Source organism: Anolis sagrei, chromosome 12, assembly GCF_037176765.1.
Source record: "Anolis sagrei isolate rAnoSag1 chromosome 12, rAnoSag1.mat, whole genome shotgun sequence".
Lineage (NCBI taxonomy): Eukaryota > Metazoa > Chordata > Lepidosauria > Squamata > Dactyloidae > Anolis > Anolis sagrei.
Genome location: NC_090032.1, coordinates 105303 through 123903, shown reverse-complemented (window position 1 = coordinate 123903; position 18601 = coordinate 105303). Strand labels below are relative to the sequence as shown.

Genomic DNA, 18601 nt, shown 5'->3' with positions numbered 1-18601 from the left:
TCAGTAATGATGATGATGATGATTTAATAATAGTATTTTTTAAAAGAAAAGTTAAGAAAATCATTTTGGGCCTGTGTAGTCTTATGAAAGTTATATTATCTTGAATCGTCGTATATGTTATCAGTAGTTTGCTAATGAATAACGAAGTGAAAGGCCTTTCGGAAAGGGACATTTCGACATTTCTGTGGGTTAATTATTTCTCTTGATTAGGAAAAACCAAGCCGGCCGACCAGAGTTGTGGGTAAGAATCCTTTGCTAGAGTCCGGAGTTCACCCCTTTTCAGGCCCCGAAAGGAAATCCCAAGTTTTTTTCCCTTTATTTTCCTCCTCATTTTCCCAGATGTGTTCCTGTTTTTCTCCTCTTTTAGTTTAGCGAGGAAGCCAAGATGGTTCTGGAGCTGTACCTGGACCTGGTCTCCCAACCTTGTCGCGCCGTCTACATCTTCGCCAAAAAGAACAAGATCCCCTTCGAATTCAAACTTGTTGAACTCACTAAAGGTTTATGATTATGATTATGATTATCCTTTAAAGTTCGTACTAAATATATATTTTTATATTTATTCTGTTTTATTTTCTGTGGCTTCGTTTTCCTTTTCCCTGCGACTTTAATGAATAAGGTTAATGTCTTTAATATTAATATGAGATTAATGATGTCTTTTTAATCCCATAAATATCTTGTTTAATATTTATAATAATATTATCTCAATAATTAATTACGTATTTGTCAGGGCAACACAAAGGGGAGGATTTCTTGAAAGTGAATCCGGACGGGAAAGTGCCGGCCATGAGAGACGGGGACTTTGCCTTGGCCGAGAGGTAAGGAAGGGGGCCGAGCCTATGTACACCCCGCTTTCCTGAATGCAGAAAAGGGGGCCTAACCCCCCCCCCCAATTCACCAGGCTTTTGGGAGTTGTAGTCCTGTAATATGTGTATACACTCACTATTATTTATTTACGGCATTTCTATGCCGCCCTTCTCACCCTGAAGGGGACTCAGAGTGGCTTACAATATATATTTTCATACAATATATTATATTATTAGCATAGTACAATATCAGTATATATTACTATATTGCACTATACCATTATATTGTAATAGTATTATTAGTAGTAATATTACATGTAATGTAAATACATTACATTCCCTGTGCCTTCCTCTTCCCACAATAGAAGTTGCAAAACGTATTCAAATAAACAGTGTATATAAATCACAAAACAAAATCGAGCAAGCAAATTCCTTGTTACTTTTATATTCCTTAATGCAGTCAGTAAACTTGCAATAATGTCCCAACGGTCTCTAATGCAAAGTGTCTTCCAAATGATGATATTTTAAGTCCTTAAGACCGTGAATAAGCTGATAATGCTTGTAGTCCTTGAGAACGTAATCAAAATGTGATATAGTCCTTGAGACAAACAGTAAACTTCAAATATTGTCCCCACGGTCTCCAATGCAAAATATATTCCAAACGTTGATATTTGTAGTCCTTAAGACCGTCAATAAATTGATAATACTTGTAGTCCTTGAGAACGTAAACAAATTTGTCCTTGAGAACGTAAACAAACGACCAGGATCCCCGGGTTGAGTTCACCTTGTTTCAGGGGACTCACCTTCTCCAGAATGAGGTTTTCTTATATTTGCTAGCAGGTGGTTCATACCCTGCATCCCTAAATGGGAGATAACAATAACATAATAGCAACATAATGTTTACGTTCTCAAGGATTTTGTTTTGTGATTTATATACACTGTTTATTGGAATACGTTTTGCAACTTCTATTGTGGGATTGTATATAGATGTCTGTGTTCCTTTGACTTTCCTCTCCCCGCCAGCATTGCCATCCTGCTCTACCTGGCACGGAAACACCGGGCGCCCGACCACTGGTACCCCTCCGACCTGCAGAAGAGGGCCCGCGTGGACGAGTACCTCTCCTGGCAGCACAAGGGCGCACGCCAGGCCGGCTCCAAGGTCTTCCTCATCAAGGTGCGCCACGCGCCCCCGCCCGTCCCCCCGCCATGGCTGCCCTGGTTGGGATCCACTGGCGCCCGCTAGGCCTCCATTGAGGGAGATAAGCCTCTGCTGAGGGAGTTAGGCCTCACTTAAGGCAACAAGGCCTCCGTTAACCCAGCTAGGCCTCCGTTAAGATTGCTAGGCCTCCGTTGAGGGAGATGGGTCACTCAGTTGATGCAAGTAGCCCTCGGTTGATCCATCTAGGCCTCAGTTTTTGCAGCTCGCCCTCAGCGGGGGGGGGGGGGGCAAGGCATCACGGACCCCCCCTGGGCCACCACCGTGGAGTGCGGCTGGGCCTCACGAGGGCCCTTCTGTGCCCCCTCTTCTCTCTCCCCGCTCCCTCCCTCCCTCCCTGGCTCAGGCGCTGGTGCCGCGCTTCCTGGGCCGCCCTCTTCCCGAGGAGAAGCTGGCGGCGGCCATAAAAGAGTTGGACGAGGTGCTGGCGTTCTTTGAGGAGAAGTTTCTGGGAGAGGGGCGGCCCTTCATCGCCGGCAGCCAGCCCTCCCTGGCCGACCTGGTGGCCCTGGTCGAACTCATGCAGGTGTGTGTCTCTGTGTGTGTGTGCAAGGATGGGTGGAGGAGAAGAAGGCGTAAGTGGGGATTGTGCCTTTGTGGGGATTGTGCCGTATATACATGTATGTTTCCCCCCCCTCAGCCCGTTGCCAGTGGCCACGACATCTTCGCCTCCCGCCCCAAGATGGCTGCCTGGCGCTCCCGCGTGGAGGAGGCCGTGGGGAGGGAGCTCTTCCAGGAGGCCCACAAGCCCCTCTTCGACAGCATGGACGCCAACCTGGACCACCTCCCTCCGGCCCTCCGGGAGCAGCTCGCGGGCATTCTCCTCAAGTACATCGGCTGAGGCCTAGTTGGCTCCACGGAGGCCGATTTGTGTCAACGGAGGCCTAGTTAACTCTCATTGAGGCCTAGTTAAGTCAACTAGTTAAGTAGTTGAGGCCAAGTTAACTTAACTGAAACCTAGTTGAGTCGGCTGAGGCCTACTTGACCACCATTGAGGCCTAGTTGTGTCAACTGAGACGTAGCTGACATCAGTGAGGCCACCAACTTTGTGGCAGATTGAATTCAGATTCAGTTATTTTGAATTCAGATTAAAACCAGGCTTTGGATCAATAATAATGACAATAAAAGATTTTTTAAGCCTCAAATTAAATGCCTGGTGATTTTGTTTTTGGCCGCCACTGGGCAAAGGCCGCTGCCATTGACAACCAGAGGTTGGAAGCCGCCATTCAGAATGCTGCAATGAAGATATTGAAAAGTATTTTAAAAGTCACATTTAAACTTTCAAGAATAATTTTCTCTAAAAGTTGTATAATACTTTAAACTTTATGAGGAATTTTCAACCAATTTATTTATATATGTAACTATGGAACTCCCTGCCTCAAGAAAAGACGGAGAATATTGTTGAAAAATGAGAAATTGTAATAAAAACCACCTAACGTGGGTGTTCTGGCTTGGAGATCTTGTTGATTGGGCGTCGAAAAAAATTAAAAATACATTTAAATAATAGTATTAAAATATTAATATTATTAAAATAATATTAACTACTGGAAACAATGTTAAAATAATATTAAAGTATTGTAAATAATACTTTAATATTATATAATATTATATAAAATAAGGAGCCCCCGGTGGTGCAGTGGGTTCAACCCCTGTGCCGGCAGGACTGAAGACCAACAGGTCGCAGGTTCGAATCCGGAGAGTGGCAGATGAGCTCCCTCTGTCAGCTCCAGCTCCTCATGCGAAGGGGACATGAGAGAAGCCTCCCACGAGGATGATGAAACATCAAAAATCATCCATGCGTGCCCTGGGCAACGTCCTTGCAGACCGCCAATTCTCTCACAACAGGAGCGGTTGCTCCTGACACGACAAAAAAAAATGTAAATAATCTTATTAAATAATAATAAATAATATTCAATTAATATTAATATATTTCAAATATATTAATATATTTGAAAAAATATTTAAAATATTATTAAAATAATACCAAATATTTTTGGAAATACTTTTGAAATATTAAAATAATAAAATAGAAAAAGTAAATAATAATTAGTATTGGAAACTATTAAATTTTATGAATAATATTAAATAATATTAAAGTATTGGAAATAATATTAAATTATTAAATAGTATTAGAAATAATATTAAAATTCTAAAATAGTATTAAATCACATTGGATTAATATCATATTTTAACTAAAATAATATTAAAGTATTAGAAATAATATTAAAAATATTATTAAATAAAGTATTATTTAAAATGATATTATTAAATTATTAATATTACTGAAATGTTGATAACGCTGGCTTTCCTCCGTGGAACCGAAGCACCTTCCTTGGGTTAAATAACGCATTGAGCAAACAAGAGTCCTTTTGGGCGGCTGCCCAGATATCCGCTCTTTCCCGGAAGGCCTTATGTACTCATTAAACAACAGGGGTTGTGCCTCTACTTGCTTTGCGAAATTAAATATTAATGGTTGAGATCCAAAGTCCCACTCCTCCGCTCCGGGCCCCGTCTTCCTCTCGCGTTCCCCCTTTCCCTCCTCTCTCTCTCTCTCTCTCTCTCTCTCCTCCTTCGTTCCCTCTTTCTTTCCAAAATGGGGCTGGAGCTCTACCTGGACCTCCTCTCCCAGCCCTGCAGGGCCGTCTACCTGTTTGCCAAAAAGAACGACATCCCTTTCGAATTCAAAGACGTGGCGCTCTTCAAAGGTAAATATGCTTCCTTGATGATATCTCAAGTGAAATCCCACAATTACATGGATTAAATGCCTATTTCTCTCCTGTTAGATTCCATATTAGGGAGCAGAGTCCCGAGTTCGAGTGGCGCTGAAGGCGGATCAGGTAGGAAAAGAAAAATACTATAGCCTGATACTTTATTAATATAATTTTATATCAATATGATATAATCTGGATAAATATGTAGTGATATGACTAGATAAATATATTATAAAAATATAATCTGGATTGATATATAATATATAATAAATTTAATAGAGTAATAATTTTGGTTGATATATAAGTTAATATACGAATATATATAACTTTATAAATATATTAATATAATCTGGATTGATACATAATTTTATAATAATACATATTTATATACCAATAATATTATTTATTTATTTACTAGCCGTCCCCTGCCAGCGTTGCTGTGGCCCAGATGGGGGTTCTGTGTGGGAGGTTTGGCCCAATTCTATTCTTGGTGGGGTTCAGAATGCTCTGTGATTGTAGGTGAACTATAAATCCCAGCAACTACAACTCCCAAATGACAAAATCCATTTTTTTTGAGTGAAGGACATACATTGGCCTGAGAGGTGTCTTGTGTCCAAATTTGGTGTCAATTCGTCCAGTAGTTTTTGAGTTCTGTTAATCCCACAAACGAACATGACATTTTTATTTATATAGATTTACGACATCTCTATGCCACCCTTCTCACCCCGAAGGGGATTGTACTCTTTATTTTCATTTTTTTAAGGGTCGACAGACAAGATCACTTTGTCGAAGAAGGTTCCTTTCCTGAAAGACGGGGACTTCGTTTTGACCGAAGGGTAAGGCCGCGTTGCCTCGGTTTCTGAATGCAATTAAAATACATAGATCTAAATATGTGTTCAAACAATAATCATATAAAATAAGTAACATTACATATTTGCAATATAATAATATAAAATAGATAATATAGTACTGTGAAATAAATAATATAAAATATGTAATGTGATATTATAAGATAAATAATATAAAATGTGTAATAATATAAAATTAACAATATAATAATATAAAAGGAATAACATAAAATATGTATAATATAAAATGTAATATACTAATAGTATAAAATAAACAATATAAAATACATGTAATATAATAAAATAAATATTTGCAAAATAAAATAAATAACATAGAATACAGGTGTAATATAATAATATGAAATAAATAATATAAAATGTGTGTAATAATAATAATAATTAATAATGTAAAATAGGTGTTACTCTTCCTAGATGTAGGTTTCTTTCATTTCCTGTTGTCTCAGCCCCGTTCTTAACTAGGAAGTTGTGTAAGTTGATGCCTGTAACTTGAGAACAGTCTGTAATTGTATATTGTCTGTCATGGTATTTTGTCCGTACTCATTTTGAAACCACTGTGGATTAATTAGGAGACGATTCATGGTCTTCTTTTTCTTTCTTTGGTGGAGGCCGGCCATCCTTCTCTACCTGGCTCGCAAATACCACACGCCGGACCACTGGTATCCCGCAGATGCTGAGAAGCGGGCCAGAGTGGACGAATACCTCTTCTGGCACCAGAGCAACATGCGGGCACATGCCCCCAAGACCCTCTGGATCCAGGTGCGTACGTGCGAGCGAAGGGGCCAAAGACGGCCGCCGATTTGGCAGCCATTGAGGCCTTGTTGACTCAGTTGAGGCCTAGTTGTGTCAGTTGAGGTCTAGTTGACCATCCTTCGGGTCTAGTTGACTGAAGTGAGGTCTCGCTGACCACCCCTGAGGCCTCACTGACTCCGTCTCCGTTGCAGGTCCTGCTGCCTCTGTTAATGGGCCAAACTCTTCCGGAAGGGAAAACCAAGGAAGTCATGGAGGGCCTGGCCTTGTCCCTGAAGCAATTAGAGGAACTATTTCTGACGAACAAACCCTTCTTGGCTGGTGACGAGGTCTCTCTGGCCGATCTGGTGGCCATTGTGGAGCTGATGCAGGTAAGGATAAGCTATTTAGACCCAATTGCCAAGGAATCCAAGCGAACCAACCGCCATGCACGCTTGCTCTTCCAACCCTGCAGCCCTCGGGCGCCGGCTGCGACGTCTTCCAGAACCACCCGCGGCTCCTGGCCTGGCGTGAACGCGTGGAGGCGGCCATCGGGCGAGGACTCTTCTCCGAAGCGCACAAGACGATTGCCCAAATCCGGGGCCTGACCAGCGCCCAGATCGATCCCCGGCTGAAGGCCCAGCTGGCACCCCTCTTGGGGCAGATCCTGAAATAAAAGAGAAACCAGAACAACAACCGCTCTTCTCTTTTCTTTTTGGGCCAGCTTGGGCCCTCCCTCCCTCCCTCCCTCCCTGCAAGTGTTTTGGACTCCTGCCGGCTGTCAGGAATGGTGGGAGTTGGAGTCCATAATAATAATAATAATATAATAATAACGCATTTTATTTGAATGACTAGCTGTCCCCTGCCAGGTGTTGCTGTGGCCCAGTCTGGTGATCTGGAAAATAAAGTCATGAGAAAGTGTTGGTTTCTAATCTATGTCATGTCTTTCTGCTTGTGGGTAAGCAGTATTTCTCGCTGTGCCTTTGTCAGTGTTGATGTGGAGATGGTCTGGTCTGCCCACCCTGGAACATGCAACATATAATTGCCCTTCTTTAGGGGTCCCTTTCAAATCTATCATACTATATCTCTGTGTGTGTGATTCATACATATCTATCTATATCTATGGCTGGATGGCTCTTTGTCAGGAGGGCTTTGATTATGTTTTTTTGCCCTGGTGAAGGGAGTTGGACTGGATGGCCTTAAGTATTTTCTGTTGGTCATGCATAGGGGTTCGGTGTGGGAACTTCCCCCAATTCTGTTGTTGATGGGGTTTGATTGTAGGTAACTACAACTCCCAATTTTCAAGGTCAAACTCCTTCATGGAATATTCGTGCCAAGTTTGGTCCAGATCCATCCTTGTTTGAGTTCACAGCGCTCTCTGGATGCAAGTGAACTACAACTCCCAAACTCAAGGCCAATGCCCATCAACCCCTTCCAGTGTTTTCTGTTGTTAGTCATGGGAGTCCTGTGTGCCACATTTGGCTCAATTCCATCATTGGTGGAGTTCAGAATGCTCTTTGATTGTAGGTGAACTATGAATCCCAGCAACTACAACTCCCAAATGACAAAATCAATTTTTAAGTGATGGTCACTCCTTGGGTGAGTAGGTGTCTTGTGTCCAAATGTGGTGTCAATTGGCCCACTGTTTTTTGAGTCATGTTAATCCCACAAACGAACACGACAATTTTATTTATCTCGATAATGGCTGAGACAGAAGCCTGGTTTTGCCTTCAGGAGTCGTGAGGCATTGTTGTGGGTGGTTTCCTCTTGTTTCTCTCCCTGCCAATATAGGGATGGATGGATCGGATCGGATAGAGGAGAGAGGTAAAGGCACGCTTAGATCGGGAAGAGATAGACCAGATGAACAAATGGACTGGGAAGAGAGAGAGATGGGTGGGTGGACAAAAGAGGAAGGTCAATGTGTAGGTCGGTAGGTGGATAAATGGATCGATGGACAGATAGGGAAGAGCGAGAGGATAGATAGTGATGGATAGGAGATGGATGGATGGGTAGAGAAGAGAGATAACCAATTGACAGATGAATACTGTTGATGGATGGATAAGGAAGAGACGGATAGATGAGCAGAGAGGTGGTGATGCCGCCGGTCCGTCTGTCCAGCCATCCTTCACCCGATTGGCTCTCCGCTGGTTCCGTCCATCCCTCCCTCCGGCCAATCAGAATCGGGAGAGGTTTCCGTTGCCGGGCGCCGGCCTGCGAGGGGAGGAGGAGTGTCGGCCATGGTGCTGGAGCTGTACCTGGACCTGCTCTCGCAGCCCTGCCGGGCCGTCTACCTCTTCGCCAAGAAGAACAACATCCCCTTCATGATGAAGAGCATCGAGATGCTGAAAGGTCAGAGCGCGTCGCAAAATGGCCGCCCAAGCTGGGCCGGCCCGTGACATCCTTTAGTTAGGTCAAGGTTTCCCCCTCACATTAACTCTGGGACTCTGGTGCTCATCTCCACTTCTGAGCCCAAGAGCCGGCGTTGTCCGTAGACGCCTCCAAGGTCACGTGGCCAGCATGACTGTTGCCTCCCCGCCAGAGCGGTACCTATTGATCTACTCACATTTACATGTTTTCGAAGTACTAGGTTGGCAGAAGCTGGGGCTAATAGCAGGAGCTCACCCTGCTTGCTGTATTCAAACCACCAACCTTTTGGTCAGCAAGTTCAGCAGCTCAGCGGTTTAACCCACCGATGGATCCATAGTTGTATAGATTTATCCTGTTTTTATTGACTTAATAATGCCATATTAATAATAAAGGCTTATCTGGAAATGATAGATATTATTGCCATTTGAGCAGGCCAAGTCTTCAGCGAGGAGTTCAACAAAGTCAACATCTTGAGGAAAGTCCCGGTTTTGAAAGATGGAGATTTCACCTTGGAAGAGAGGTACGACCCGGCTGCCAAGAAAGGCCCGGATCAGGTCCTTTAGGGTCATGGGAGTAATAACCCTCCCCGCCCCCCCCCTTCCTTCCCAGCACCGCCATCTTGCTCTACCTGACCCGCAAGTACAACACGCCCAGCCACTGGTACCCGCCGGACATGAAGAAACGGGCCCGAGTGGACGAGTTCTTGGCCTGGCAGCATTCGAACCTCCGCCCGTGCGCCTCCAAGATCCTGTGGCTGAGGGTGAGGCTCTCTCTCGGGGGGCCCGTTCATTTGCATATAGGATAAATATCTCATCATAGGTGATGTTGGGTCAAGGCCATTAAGCTTAATTGGTTGGTGCCTTTTGCTGGTAGAGAATCCCTTGGGTTTTCTCGGTGTTGAGAGGCCAAGCTTTTCATAGGATTCTGCAAAGACCAAAGTGTCCAAAGCGGCTTGTAGATCTTACTCAGAAAGGAGCAGTGACTACAATATCATCAGCGTACCGGAGTTCTGTCACAGACCTTGTTGTGGCCTTGCTTTTGGCGGTGGAGGTTAGAGAGCTTGCCATCTGTGTGCAGAATTACTGCTATGAAGATGGAGAACAAGGTTGAGATTTTCTCGGTCGCCCACACTTTTTCAATGAGCCTGTGGGGTTGCCATGTCCGCTCCGGTCCACCCTCTTTAAAGATTCCAGCAGGGATCCCATCAGGTCCGCTGGCTTTGTTATTTTGTAGTTGGCCGATGTCTTTGCCGGCTTCCTCCAAGATGATGAGAATGGTGTTTTCTTGAAGTCTTTGGGGATCTTGAAGTCACACACCTCGATATCCAGATCTCATTGTGTTGCAGGTAGTGATTCCGCTCTTCCTGGGCCAGCAAGTCCCCTCCGAAAAAGTCCAGGACGCCTTGGAGGAGCTGAACATCGCCCTGCAGAAGCTGGAGGAGAAGTTCCTTCAGGACCGGCCCTTCATGATCGGGAATGAGCTCTCCCTGGCCGACCTGGTGGCCGTCGTGGAGCTCATGCAGGTCCTGTCCCATAGTCGGAAGAAGAAGAATCGGCCCGCATCTGCATTCCCCTCGGGCTTTCCTGTTATTTTCCGCCATTTTGTTATCCCCCCCCATTGCTTCTGTATTATTTCCCACCATTTTGGACTCCACCCTTTTCTTCTTCTGTCACTCAGGATTTCCTATTCCTATGTCCTTAGGGGGAGGGGCCTCTGGGAGGGAGGGGCGTGGCCTCCCTCAGGCTCCTCCCCAACTCTTCCTACAGCCCATGGGGCCCAGCAGGGTTGCATTGGAGGGCTTCCATGCATGCGGTGGGGAGGAGGATTGGGGGAGGAGCCTGGCTTGGAGGGGTGGGGCCTTGCTGACAGGGGTGTGGCCTCCCTAAGGCTCCTCCCCTTACTTCCTGTTCTCCTACAGCCTGTGGGTGTGGGATGCGTGGAGGGCCCCCATACAAGGGATGGGAGGAAGGTTAACAGGCGGGGGCCTCTCAAAAGGGGAGGGGCCTCCCTCAGGCCCCGCCCCTTGCTGCCTGTCTCTTCTTCTACAGCCTGTGGGGGCGGGATGGGACGTGTTCGAGGGGGAGGCAGGGGGGGCTTACTTGGAGGGGAGGGCGGGGCCTCACTCAGGCTCCTCCCCCTGGCACTCTCTCTGGGGCGCTTTTGAGGGGCTCAAGGCAAGTGATGGGAGGAAGGTGACACTCTCCCTCCGGCCCCGCCCCTCACTTCCGGCCTCTCTCCTCCCTCTCCAGCCCGTGGGCGCGGGATGGGACGCCTTCGAGGGCCGCCCGCGGCTGCAGGAGTGGCGGAAGCGGGTGGAGCTGACCCTGGGGAAGGAGCTCTTCCTGGAGGCGCACGGGCGCATCCTCAACGCCCAGGAGCTGCGCAACATCGCCATCGACCCCCCGCTCAAGGCCCAGATGAAGCCCATGCTGCTCAAGATGCTCAAGTAGACAATAAACAACACACACCGGCACGCGGCGCCTTCCTCCCTCCCTCGGCACCTCTCTCTCTCTCTCTGGTCGCCCTCCCTTTGAATCCAAATCAAGACATTATGCAAATAATAATAATAATTAGTATTATTAATAATGGCAGGTTAAGCCCTAATGGCAGAGATGAACGGCAAGACGACAACTCCCAGGATATCATTATTATTGTTATGAATAGCCCTGGCTGAACGAGAGAGAGGTCACTCACCAAAAGGGCAAGCGGAGCCCCAATGGCCGTCCCTTTGCCGCCCTCTGCTGGACACCGGAATATGGCGCTTGCCTTGGGAGTCCGATCTGTCATCCAAGTGGCTGAGTCAGAAAGCGCGCCCTTGAGCCAGTCTTATATCATCAACAGTAAAAGGAAGACTGGCATTACGATAAAATATTATATATATTATATATATATATATATATATATACACATACACACACACACATACACAATATATAATATTAAATGTATACTATATTATATATATTCATATAATTATACTATATATCTATTTCTATATATATCTATTACTAGCTTGGGAACCTGGCGCTGCCCGGGTTATTTGAGAAAGGCATTGTTTGTTTTGAGAAGTTTGGTAATATCGGTTTGGGAATGTGGCCTTTGGAAGTGAATGAAGGTACTGCAAGTCCCATTGTCCATGGCAAGTTTGGTCCAGATACATTGTTGGTTGTGTTCACAGTGCTCTTTGGATGTAGGTGAACTACAACTCCTATAAATCAAGGTCAATTCCCTGAAACCAGGTCATGGGGGTTTTACATGCTTTTACATTTTTATGGTCCAGGTGCATTATTGAAGTGTCTTGGACCTGGACCGCACCAAGTGCTGTGTCTTGATGTAGGGCGAACTACAAATTCCATCATGCTGAATCAGTCCCCCAAACCCCTCCAGTCTGTTCAGTTGCTGATCAATTCCTCTGTGTTTATTGTGTGCAGTAGGAAAGGGTAGGAAAAGGTTAAGGGAGAGGCAGTGGGTGGGGTCATGCAAATTCCACACAAGGATGCCTGCCTGTGGTGGAGGAAACATGTCCAATCTAGGATGAAATTCTTCTAAATGAAAGTATACCTTGGGTTGTAAGCCGTAGTGTTTGGGGAGGACATGGGCAGCATATGGACTACAGGTTCATGGCGCTCGCTCTAACCGGCAATGTCAGTGAGAGAGTGCCTTTGGAGGGTTCTCATCACTTGGAACTATAGCCTGTTTGTAACTGGACACCTCTACCACATAGACACACACACATTTTTCAGTTTTATTATATGTATAGATATATTCTATTATTATTACAGCCGCCTTAATATGTCCATCTCAACACATTCATGAATCGTCGTTATCATTGTTGTCTTCCATTCTGCTGTTAGGGAGGGATGCTCTGTGTCCTCATATTTGCAGAAATATTCACAGAAAATATACAGAAAAAAATCTAACTTTATTTATAGAAATGTTCACAAAAATATTTTTGAAAATAGTCACAAGGATATGGAGAAAAATAATCAGTCACTACAGGGGGTTCACACCAAGCAGGGATAAATATACACAAGGCAGAAGGGATGGCCTCGTGGTCCACGGATCTTCTCCCAGTATCAAGGATGAGGTTTATCAAGCAAAGACAAGGTTTGCCAAAACCTAGAAAGGGATGCTGTGATCACTAAAAGTCTGCATGGATTTTTCAAAAGCAAGCCATACCAGACTCTGGTCCAACCTCCTGCCAAGAAGCAGGGAAATCACATTCAAAGCACCCCCCACAGATGGCCATCCAGCCTCTGCTTAAAAGCGTCCAAAGAAGGAGCCTCCATCACACTCTGGGCAGAGAGTTCCACTGTCCACTCTGACTGAAGGTCTTTCCACATTCCCTGCACTGGTGTGGCTACTCCCCTGTGTGGGTCCTTTGGTGGGAATGCAGATCTCCACTCTGACTGAAGCTCTCCCCACACTCCATGCCAATATGGGGCTTCTCCCCTGTGTGGGTCCTTTGATGGCGGTCCAGACGTCCTTTCAGACTGAAACTCTTCCCACACTCCATGCATTGATAGGGCTTCTCCCCTGCGTGGGTCCATTCATGGGAATGCAGGTGTCCACTCTGACTGAAGCTCTTTCCACATTCCATGCACTGATGTGGCTTCTCCCCCGTGTGGGTCCTTTGATGGCGACGCAGACCTCCGCTCCGACTGAAGCTCTTTCCACATTCCGTGCATTGATAGGGCTTCTCCCCCGTGTGGGTCATTTGGTGAGAACGCAGTTCTCCGCTCTGACTGAAGCTCTTCCCACACTCCATGCATGCATATGGCTTCTCCCCAGTGTGGGTCCATTGATGGGAATGCAGCTGTCCAATCAGACTAAAGATCTTTCCACACTCCATGCACTGATGTGGCTTCTCCCCTGTGTGGGTCCTTTGGTGGGAACGCAGATCTCCACTCCGACCAAAGCTCGCTCCACATTCTGTGCATGTATACGGTTTCTCCCCTGTGTGGGTCCTTTCATGGGAACGCAGTTCTCCACTCTGAGTGAAGCTCTTTCCACATTCCATGCACGTATATGGCTTCTCCCCTGTGTGGATCCTTTGATGGCGACGCAGCTGTCCACTGTGAATGAAGCTCTTTCCACACTCCATGCACTGATGTGGCTTCTCCCCTGTGTGGGTCCTTTGGTGGGAATGCAGATCTCCACTCTGGCTGAAGCTCTTCCCACACTCCATGCATTGATGTGGCTTCTCCCCTGTGTGGATCCTACGATGGCGATGGAGATCTCCACTCCGAGTGAAGCTCTTTCCACATTCCAGGCACATATATGGCTTCTCCCCTGTGTGGGTCCTTTGGTGGGAAAGGAGGTCTCTGCTCTGACCGAAGCCCTTTCCACATTCCATGCATGTGTAGGGCTTCTCTCCTGTGTGGGTTTGTTGATGTTTAGCCAGAGAACTTCTCCCCGTGAAACATTTCCCGCAGTCTGTACACTTATGGAGCTGCTCCCCTGTGTGTGATGTGGAACAGGGATTGAGATTTTCCATTCTTTTTATTTATGATTCAAATATTATGCCAGAAGGTCACAGATATGAACACCTGGACAATACACAGGATTTCCTCTTCTCTGTCTTTGTATTGCCGTCGCCTTCTGGTCTCTTTCCCAAGCCCCTCTTTTAACGGCACAACCTTCCCTTTCCTCCAAGGATGTCGCTTGAAATACTTCTTTCTCCTACTTATTCCTTGTTCTTGCCAGTGCAGTCAGCCTTCATTTCAGTCCGAAGGCATCCTTAGAGCAAAGCTCTCACAGGTTTGTTCAGAGGTTACCTGCCAGATGAAGAAGAGGAAAACCAGACTTATTAATCTATCCCTCTTATCAATATTCAAGATGGCCACCACCTACATATTGTCAGACTGTAGGATCTATATAGCAATATTAAATAACCACTCACAAGCTGTCTTGCTTTGAAATGGATATATTGCTTGTATCTCTACAGCAAAGAAAGACACTACTGACTTTTCCCCACCACCACTTCCTTTTATACACCTTTCCTGCCCATCTCCCCCTCTTCTCAGTTTCCTTATTAGAACTCGTTGCTTCACAAGTTCCAACACAAGGTTTCCAGCACCCTCTGCTACCTTCAAAATGTCACAGAGAGAGAATTGATTCAGCCAGGATGGATCAGTCAGGATGTCATGAAGGGAATTTGTGATGTCATGCCATCAGAAATTGACTCCTGACACATTTTTATCTCTCAATATCCAAGATGATTGCCTTTTCCTAATATCTAAGATAGCTGACTTATTAATGTATCATTCTCCCAGTATCCAAGATGGCTCAATGGGTAAAGGAATCCATCATAAACGCGCTCGCTCTCATCCAGAGGTTTCAGATAAACTACCCACAGAAACCTCCAAACCACTGATGGGGAAGACTAGTTTTTGGAGGGGGCGTGACACCATGATCTCTTTCGCCATGCAACAATGAGCTCCCCGGTCCTGACATAGAGCACATGGTCAATGGCCGAAGGGGAGGACAGGATGCTGCAAGGACACGTGAACCGGCCATAAAAGTCAATGGCCCTGAGGCAGAAGAAGGCTCTAGAGCAGTGGTTCTCAACCTTTCTAATGCAGTGACCCCCAAATAAAGTTCCTCGTGTTGTGGCGACCCCCAACCATATTTTCGTTGCTACTGAATAAATAATTTTGCTACTCTTATGAATTCTAATGCAAATATCTAATATGCAGGATGTATTTCATTGCTACAAATTGAACATAATTAAAGCATAGTGACTAATCACAAAAGCAATATGTTTGGGGAGTATGGACAACGGATGATGGGATTTACGGTACCTTCAATCAATTCAGCTCTGACTTCCAGAGACCACTGAAATCCCCCATGAATTACAGACCTGGACCAAACTTGGCACATAGAACTCCCATGACCAACAGAAAAACAAACTGGAGGAGTTTGGGAGGAATTGGCAGTAATTTATGGGAGATGTAGTTCACCTACATCCGGAAAGCGCTGAGAACCCAAATGACTATGGATCTGGACCAAACTTGGCATGAATACTCAATATGCCCAAATTTGAACAATGGTGGAGTTTGGGGGAAATGGATCTTGATATTTGGGAGTTGCAGTTGCTGGGATTTATAATTCCTCTGCCATCAGAGAGCATTCTGAACTCCAACAAAAATGGAATTGAGGAAGATTGGCATACAGAACTCCCATAACCAACAGAAATTGCTGAATGTTTCACACCTGGCTCCAACAGACAAGAGTCCTTTATCCCACCCTGGTCATTCCACAGATATAAAAACCCTTTTTCCCGGTTCCAACAGACCTCACTCCCTCTGAGGATGCTTGCCATAGATGCAGGCGAAATGTCAGGAGAAAATGCCTCTAGATCATGGCCATATAACCTGAAAAAAAACCCTACAACAACCCAGTGATTCCTGCCATGAAAGCCTTCGACAATACATTAAATCATAAATATTTATGTATATAGTATTAAGAAATAATACTCTCTCTCTCTCTCTCTCTCTCTCTATATATATGTTTATGTTGGATAAGTGAGACTCTACTGTAGATAGAATAATATAATAATATATTGAGACCACTGGAAAATATTATAATTAAATAATAAATAATTATGTATATAGCATTAAGAAATAATACAACTATATAAATATATATATATATATGTATAATGTATTGAGACCATTGAAAAATATTATAATTAAATAATAGATATGTATGTATATAGTATTAATACAATTAAATATATAAAATATATTAATGTATTGAGACCATTGAAAAATATTATGATTAAATAATATTTATGAATATAGAATTAAGAAATAATTTTATATATATATGTAATAAAAATAAAAAAATCCAATCCAATCAAGTCACCTAAATAGATAAAATATATTAAAATAATATTAAATTACAGTATTAAATAATAAAACGGATAATTATACGAAAAAATAGATCAAAGGAAATAATGAAAAAGTGAAAAGAAATAAAATAATAAATTAAAATGAAATGAAATAACGAAATAAATAAAAATGGGGCAAAATAATAAAAGGCAATGGAAATGAAACTCACGGGCCCAGCTCCCTATCATCATTATTATCATTATTATTATTATTATTGTATTACTATTATTGTATGGTCATGCCGCTTTACCTCCTCCTCCTCTCGGCCGCCATCGAGGAACTCCCCTTCCGCCCGCTCTCGCTGCACTTCCGCCCGGCCCCAAGATGGCGCGCGAAGGCGGGAGGCGGGACTTCCGCCTTCCCTCCCTCCCTCCCGGCGGGGACTCCGCCATCAGAGAAGAATAGACTCTATGACTCTATATCCTCGGGAGGTGCCGTTTCCCACAATGTCCACAGGATGGCAGCAGAGGGGCGCCTCCACGGCTCGGGCGTGCACTTCCCTCTCCGGCCACCGGAGGGCAGCAAAGGATCAGAGATGAGAAGCTCAAGGCAAGTGCCAATATGCCCGTGTCCGCAAGAGGGCGACAAAGGGATTGATATCACTGAGCCAGGGCCATTTTAAATAATAATAATAATAATAATAATAATAATAATAATAATAATAATAATAATAACAACAACAACAACAACAACAGGGATACTGCTACGAAGGCTCCCAAAGTGACCCATTTCAGGTGGAATCAGGTGTCAAACAGGGATTCTCCATCTTCATCGCTATGATACTTTCAGCAGACTGAAAGCCAAAACCAAGGTTACAACAACATCTGTTATAGAACTCCAGTATGCTGATGACAACGTCATCTGTGTGCATTCAGAAGAAGACCTACAGGCCTAAACACCTTTGCAGAAGCATACGAGAAGCTTGGCCTGTCACTGAACATCGAGAAAACCAAAATCCTCTTCCAGCAGGACAATAGCCTGGACATCGCACCCATTGATTCATTTGCCTGCTCGTTGTTTCTGTTTTCACCCCGCCTCTCTCCTCCTGATTTGTCAAGGCGCTGAAGTAGGGAAAGCTCTCCCATTGGCTCCTGTGCAGCGGAGGAGCTCTGTGATTGGCCCTGACACATGGATCCTCTTTGGTGGGGTCCTAGGGGTCTCTCTTACTGGGGAGACCCTCCTAAAGTCTAGCTTGACTTCAGATGGAAGAAGTCTACCATTAATTTATAACTTTGGGACTACAGGAAAACAGAATTTTCCTATAAAAATGCCTCTGCTTGAAGCCGAGCAAGACCCCCCCCCCCCCAAAAAAAACAAGGGATGGTGACTTATAGTTCTGCAAAGGACAAAGGTACCAGACTGCACAAACGGGGTTAAGTCTTGGTCAATTTGTCAAGGCCTTAACAACAATGAGGACCCCATGAAACATTGGGAATGGCTAGACCTTGGGGTCTCTGCCTCTCTCTCTCTCTCTCTCTCTCTCTCTCTCGAGAGAGCTGTAGTTTTCTAAGGACCATGGGACCGGCTTCCATCCCAGCGCTGCAGGGCTTTGCGTCTTGACCCAGTGGAACTCCATAGACTCCACTCTCTTCAAGGACTTGCTCTCTACCCATGAACTTTCTTCAAGACAACTTAAGAATTCATGCTGTGTCCTGATATATTTTTATAATTGCTATTATTAATCTCTCTCTGGGGTCCTGGGTGGGAAGATAGCTGCATATGATTTCCCTGTGTATAATTTCTATGTGGTTTTTATGTTTCCTTGTATTCCTGACCCTTTGCCCCTTCTCCCTCCAAAGAAATATGTAAGGGAACCCCCTGGCCTAAACAATCGTTTGACAAAAGTTTCTGTAAGATAAGCTGTTTGATGACTTCCCATTGACAGCATTAACCCCAGGCATTGTTGCCCTGTCTCACAGTCATTTCCTTTGTTTAAAGATTCCTTCCCAGATTCCTTTTAAAAATTTAGAAATAAATAATCTAACTACTATATTTTTATTATTATCTTTATTGT

At 44.7% G+C, this 18601-nt stretch overlaps 3 protein-coding genes and 1 pseudogene across 3 annotated transcripts; 3 read left to right on the top strand and 1 right to left on the bottom strand.

Moving 5' to 3' along the window:
- Window positions 1–63: 63 nt before the first annotated feature.
- On the top strand, window positions 64–3169 carry LOC132764075 (glutathione S-transferase theta-3-like). The gene is made up of 5 exons (XM_060757895.2): window positions 64–497; window positions 728–815; window positions 1827–1977; window positions 2366–2545; window positions 2660–3169. Exons 1-5 carry the CDS (start codon window positions 386–388, stop codon window positions 2858–2860), a joined length of 732 nt encoding a protein of 243 aa, XP_060613878.2. The 5' UTR covers window positions 64–385; the 3' UTR covers window positions 2861–3169.
- A 1215-nt stretch (window positions 3170–4384) lies between these two features.
- On the top strand, window positions 4385–7021 carry LOC132764074 (glutathione S-transferase theta-1-like). Its single transcript, XM_060757894.2, has 6 exons — window positions 4385–4724; window positions 4803–4856; window positions 5494–5566; window positions 6205–6355; window positions 6541–6717; window positions 6801–7021. Exons 1-6 carry the CDS (start codon window positions 4613–4615, stop codon window positions 6999–7001), a joined length of 768 nt encoding a protein of 255 aa, XP_060613877.2. The 5' UTR covers window positions 4385–4612; the 3' UTR covers window positions 7002–7021.
- A 1198-nt stretch (window positions 7022–8219) lies between these two features.
- LOC132764071 (glutathione S-transferase theta-1-like) lies at window positions 8220–11170 on the top strand. Its single transcript, XM_060757892.2, has 5 exons — window positions 8220–8674; window positions 9125–9212; window positions 9302–9452; window positions 10038–10214; window positions 10942–11170. Exons 1-5 carry the CDS (start codon window positions 8563–8565, stop codon window positions 11140–11142), a joined length of 729 nt encoding a protein of 242 aa, XP_060613875.1. The 5' UTR covers window positions 8220–8562; the 3' UTR covers window positions 11143–11170.
- A 1253-nt stretch (window positions 11171–12423) lies between these two features.
- LOC132763266 (zinc finger protein 850-like) overlaps window positions 12424–18601 on the bottom strand; it is a 54511-nt pseudogene continuing 48333 nt past the window's right edge.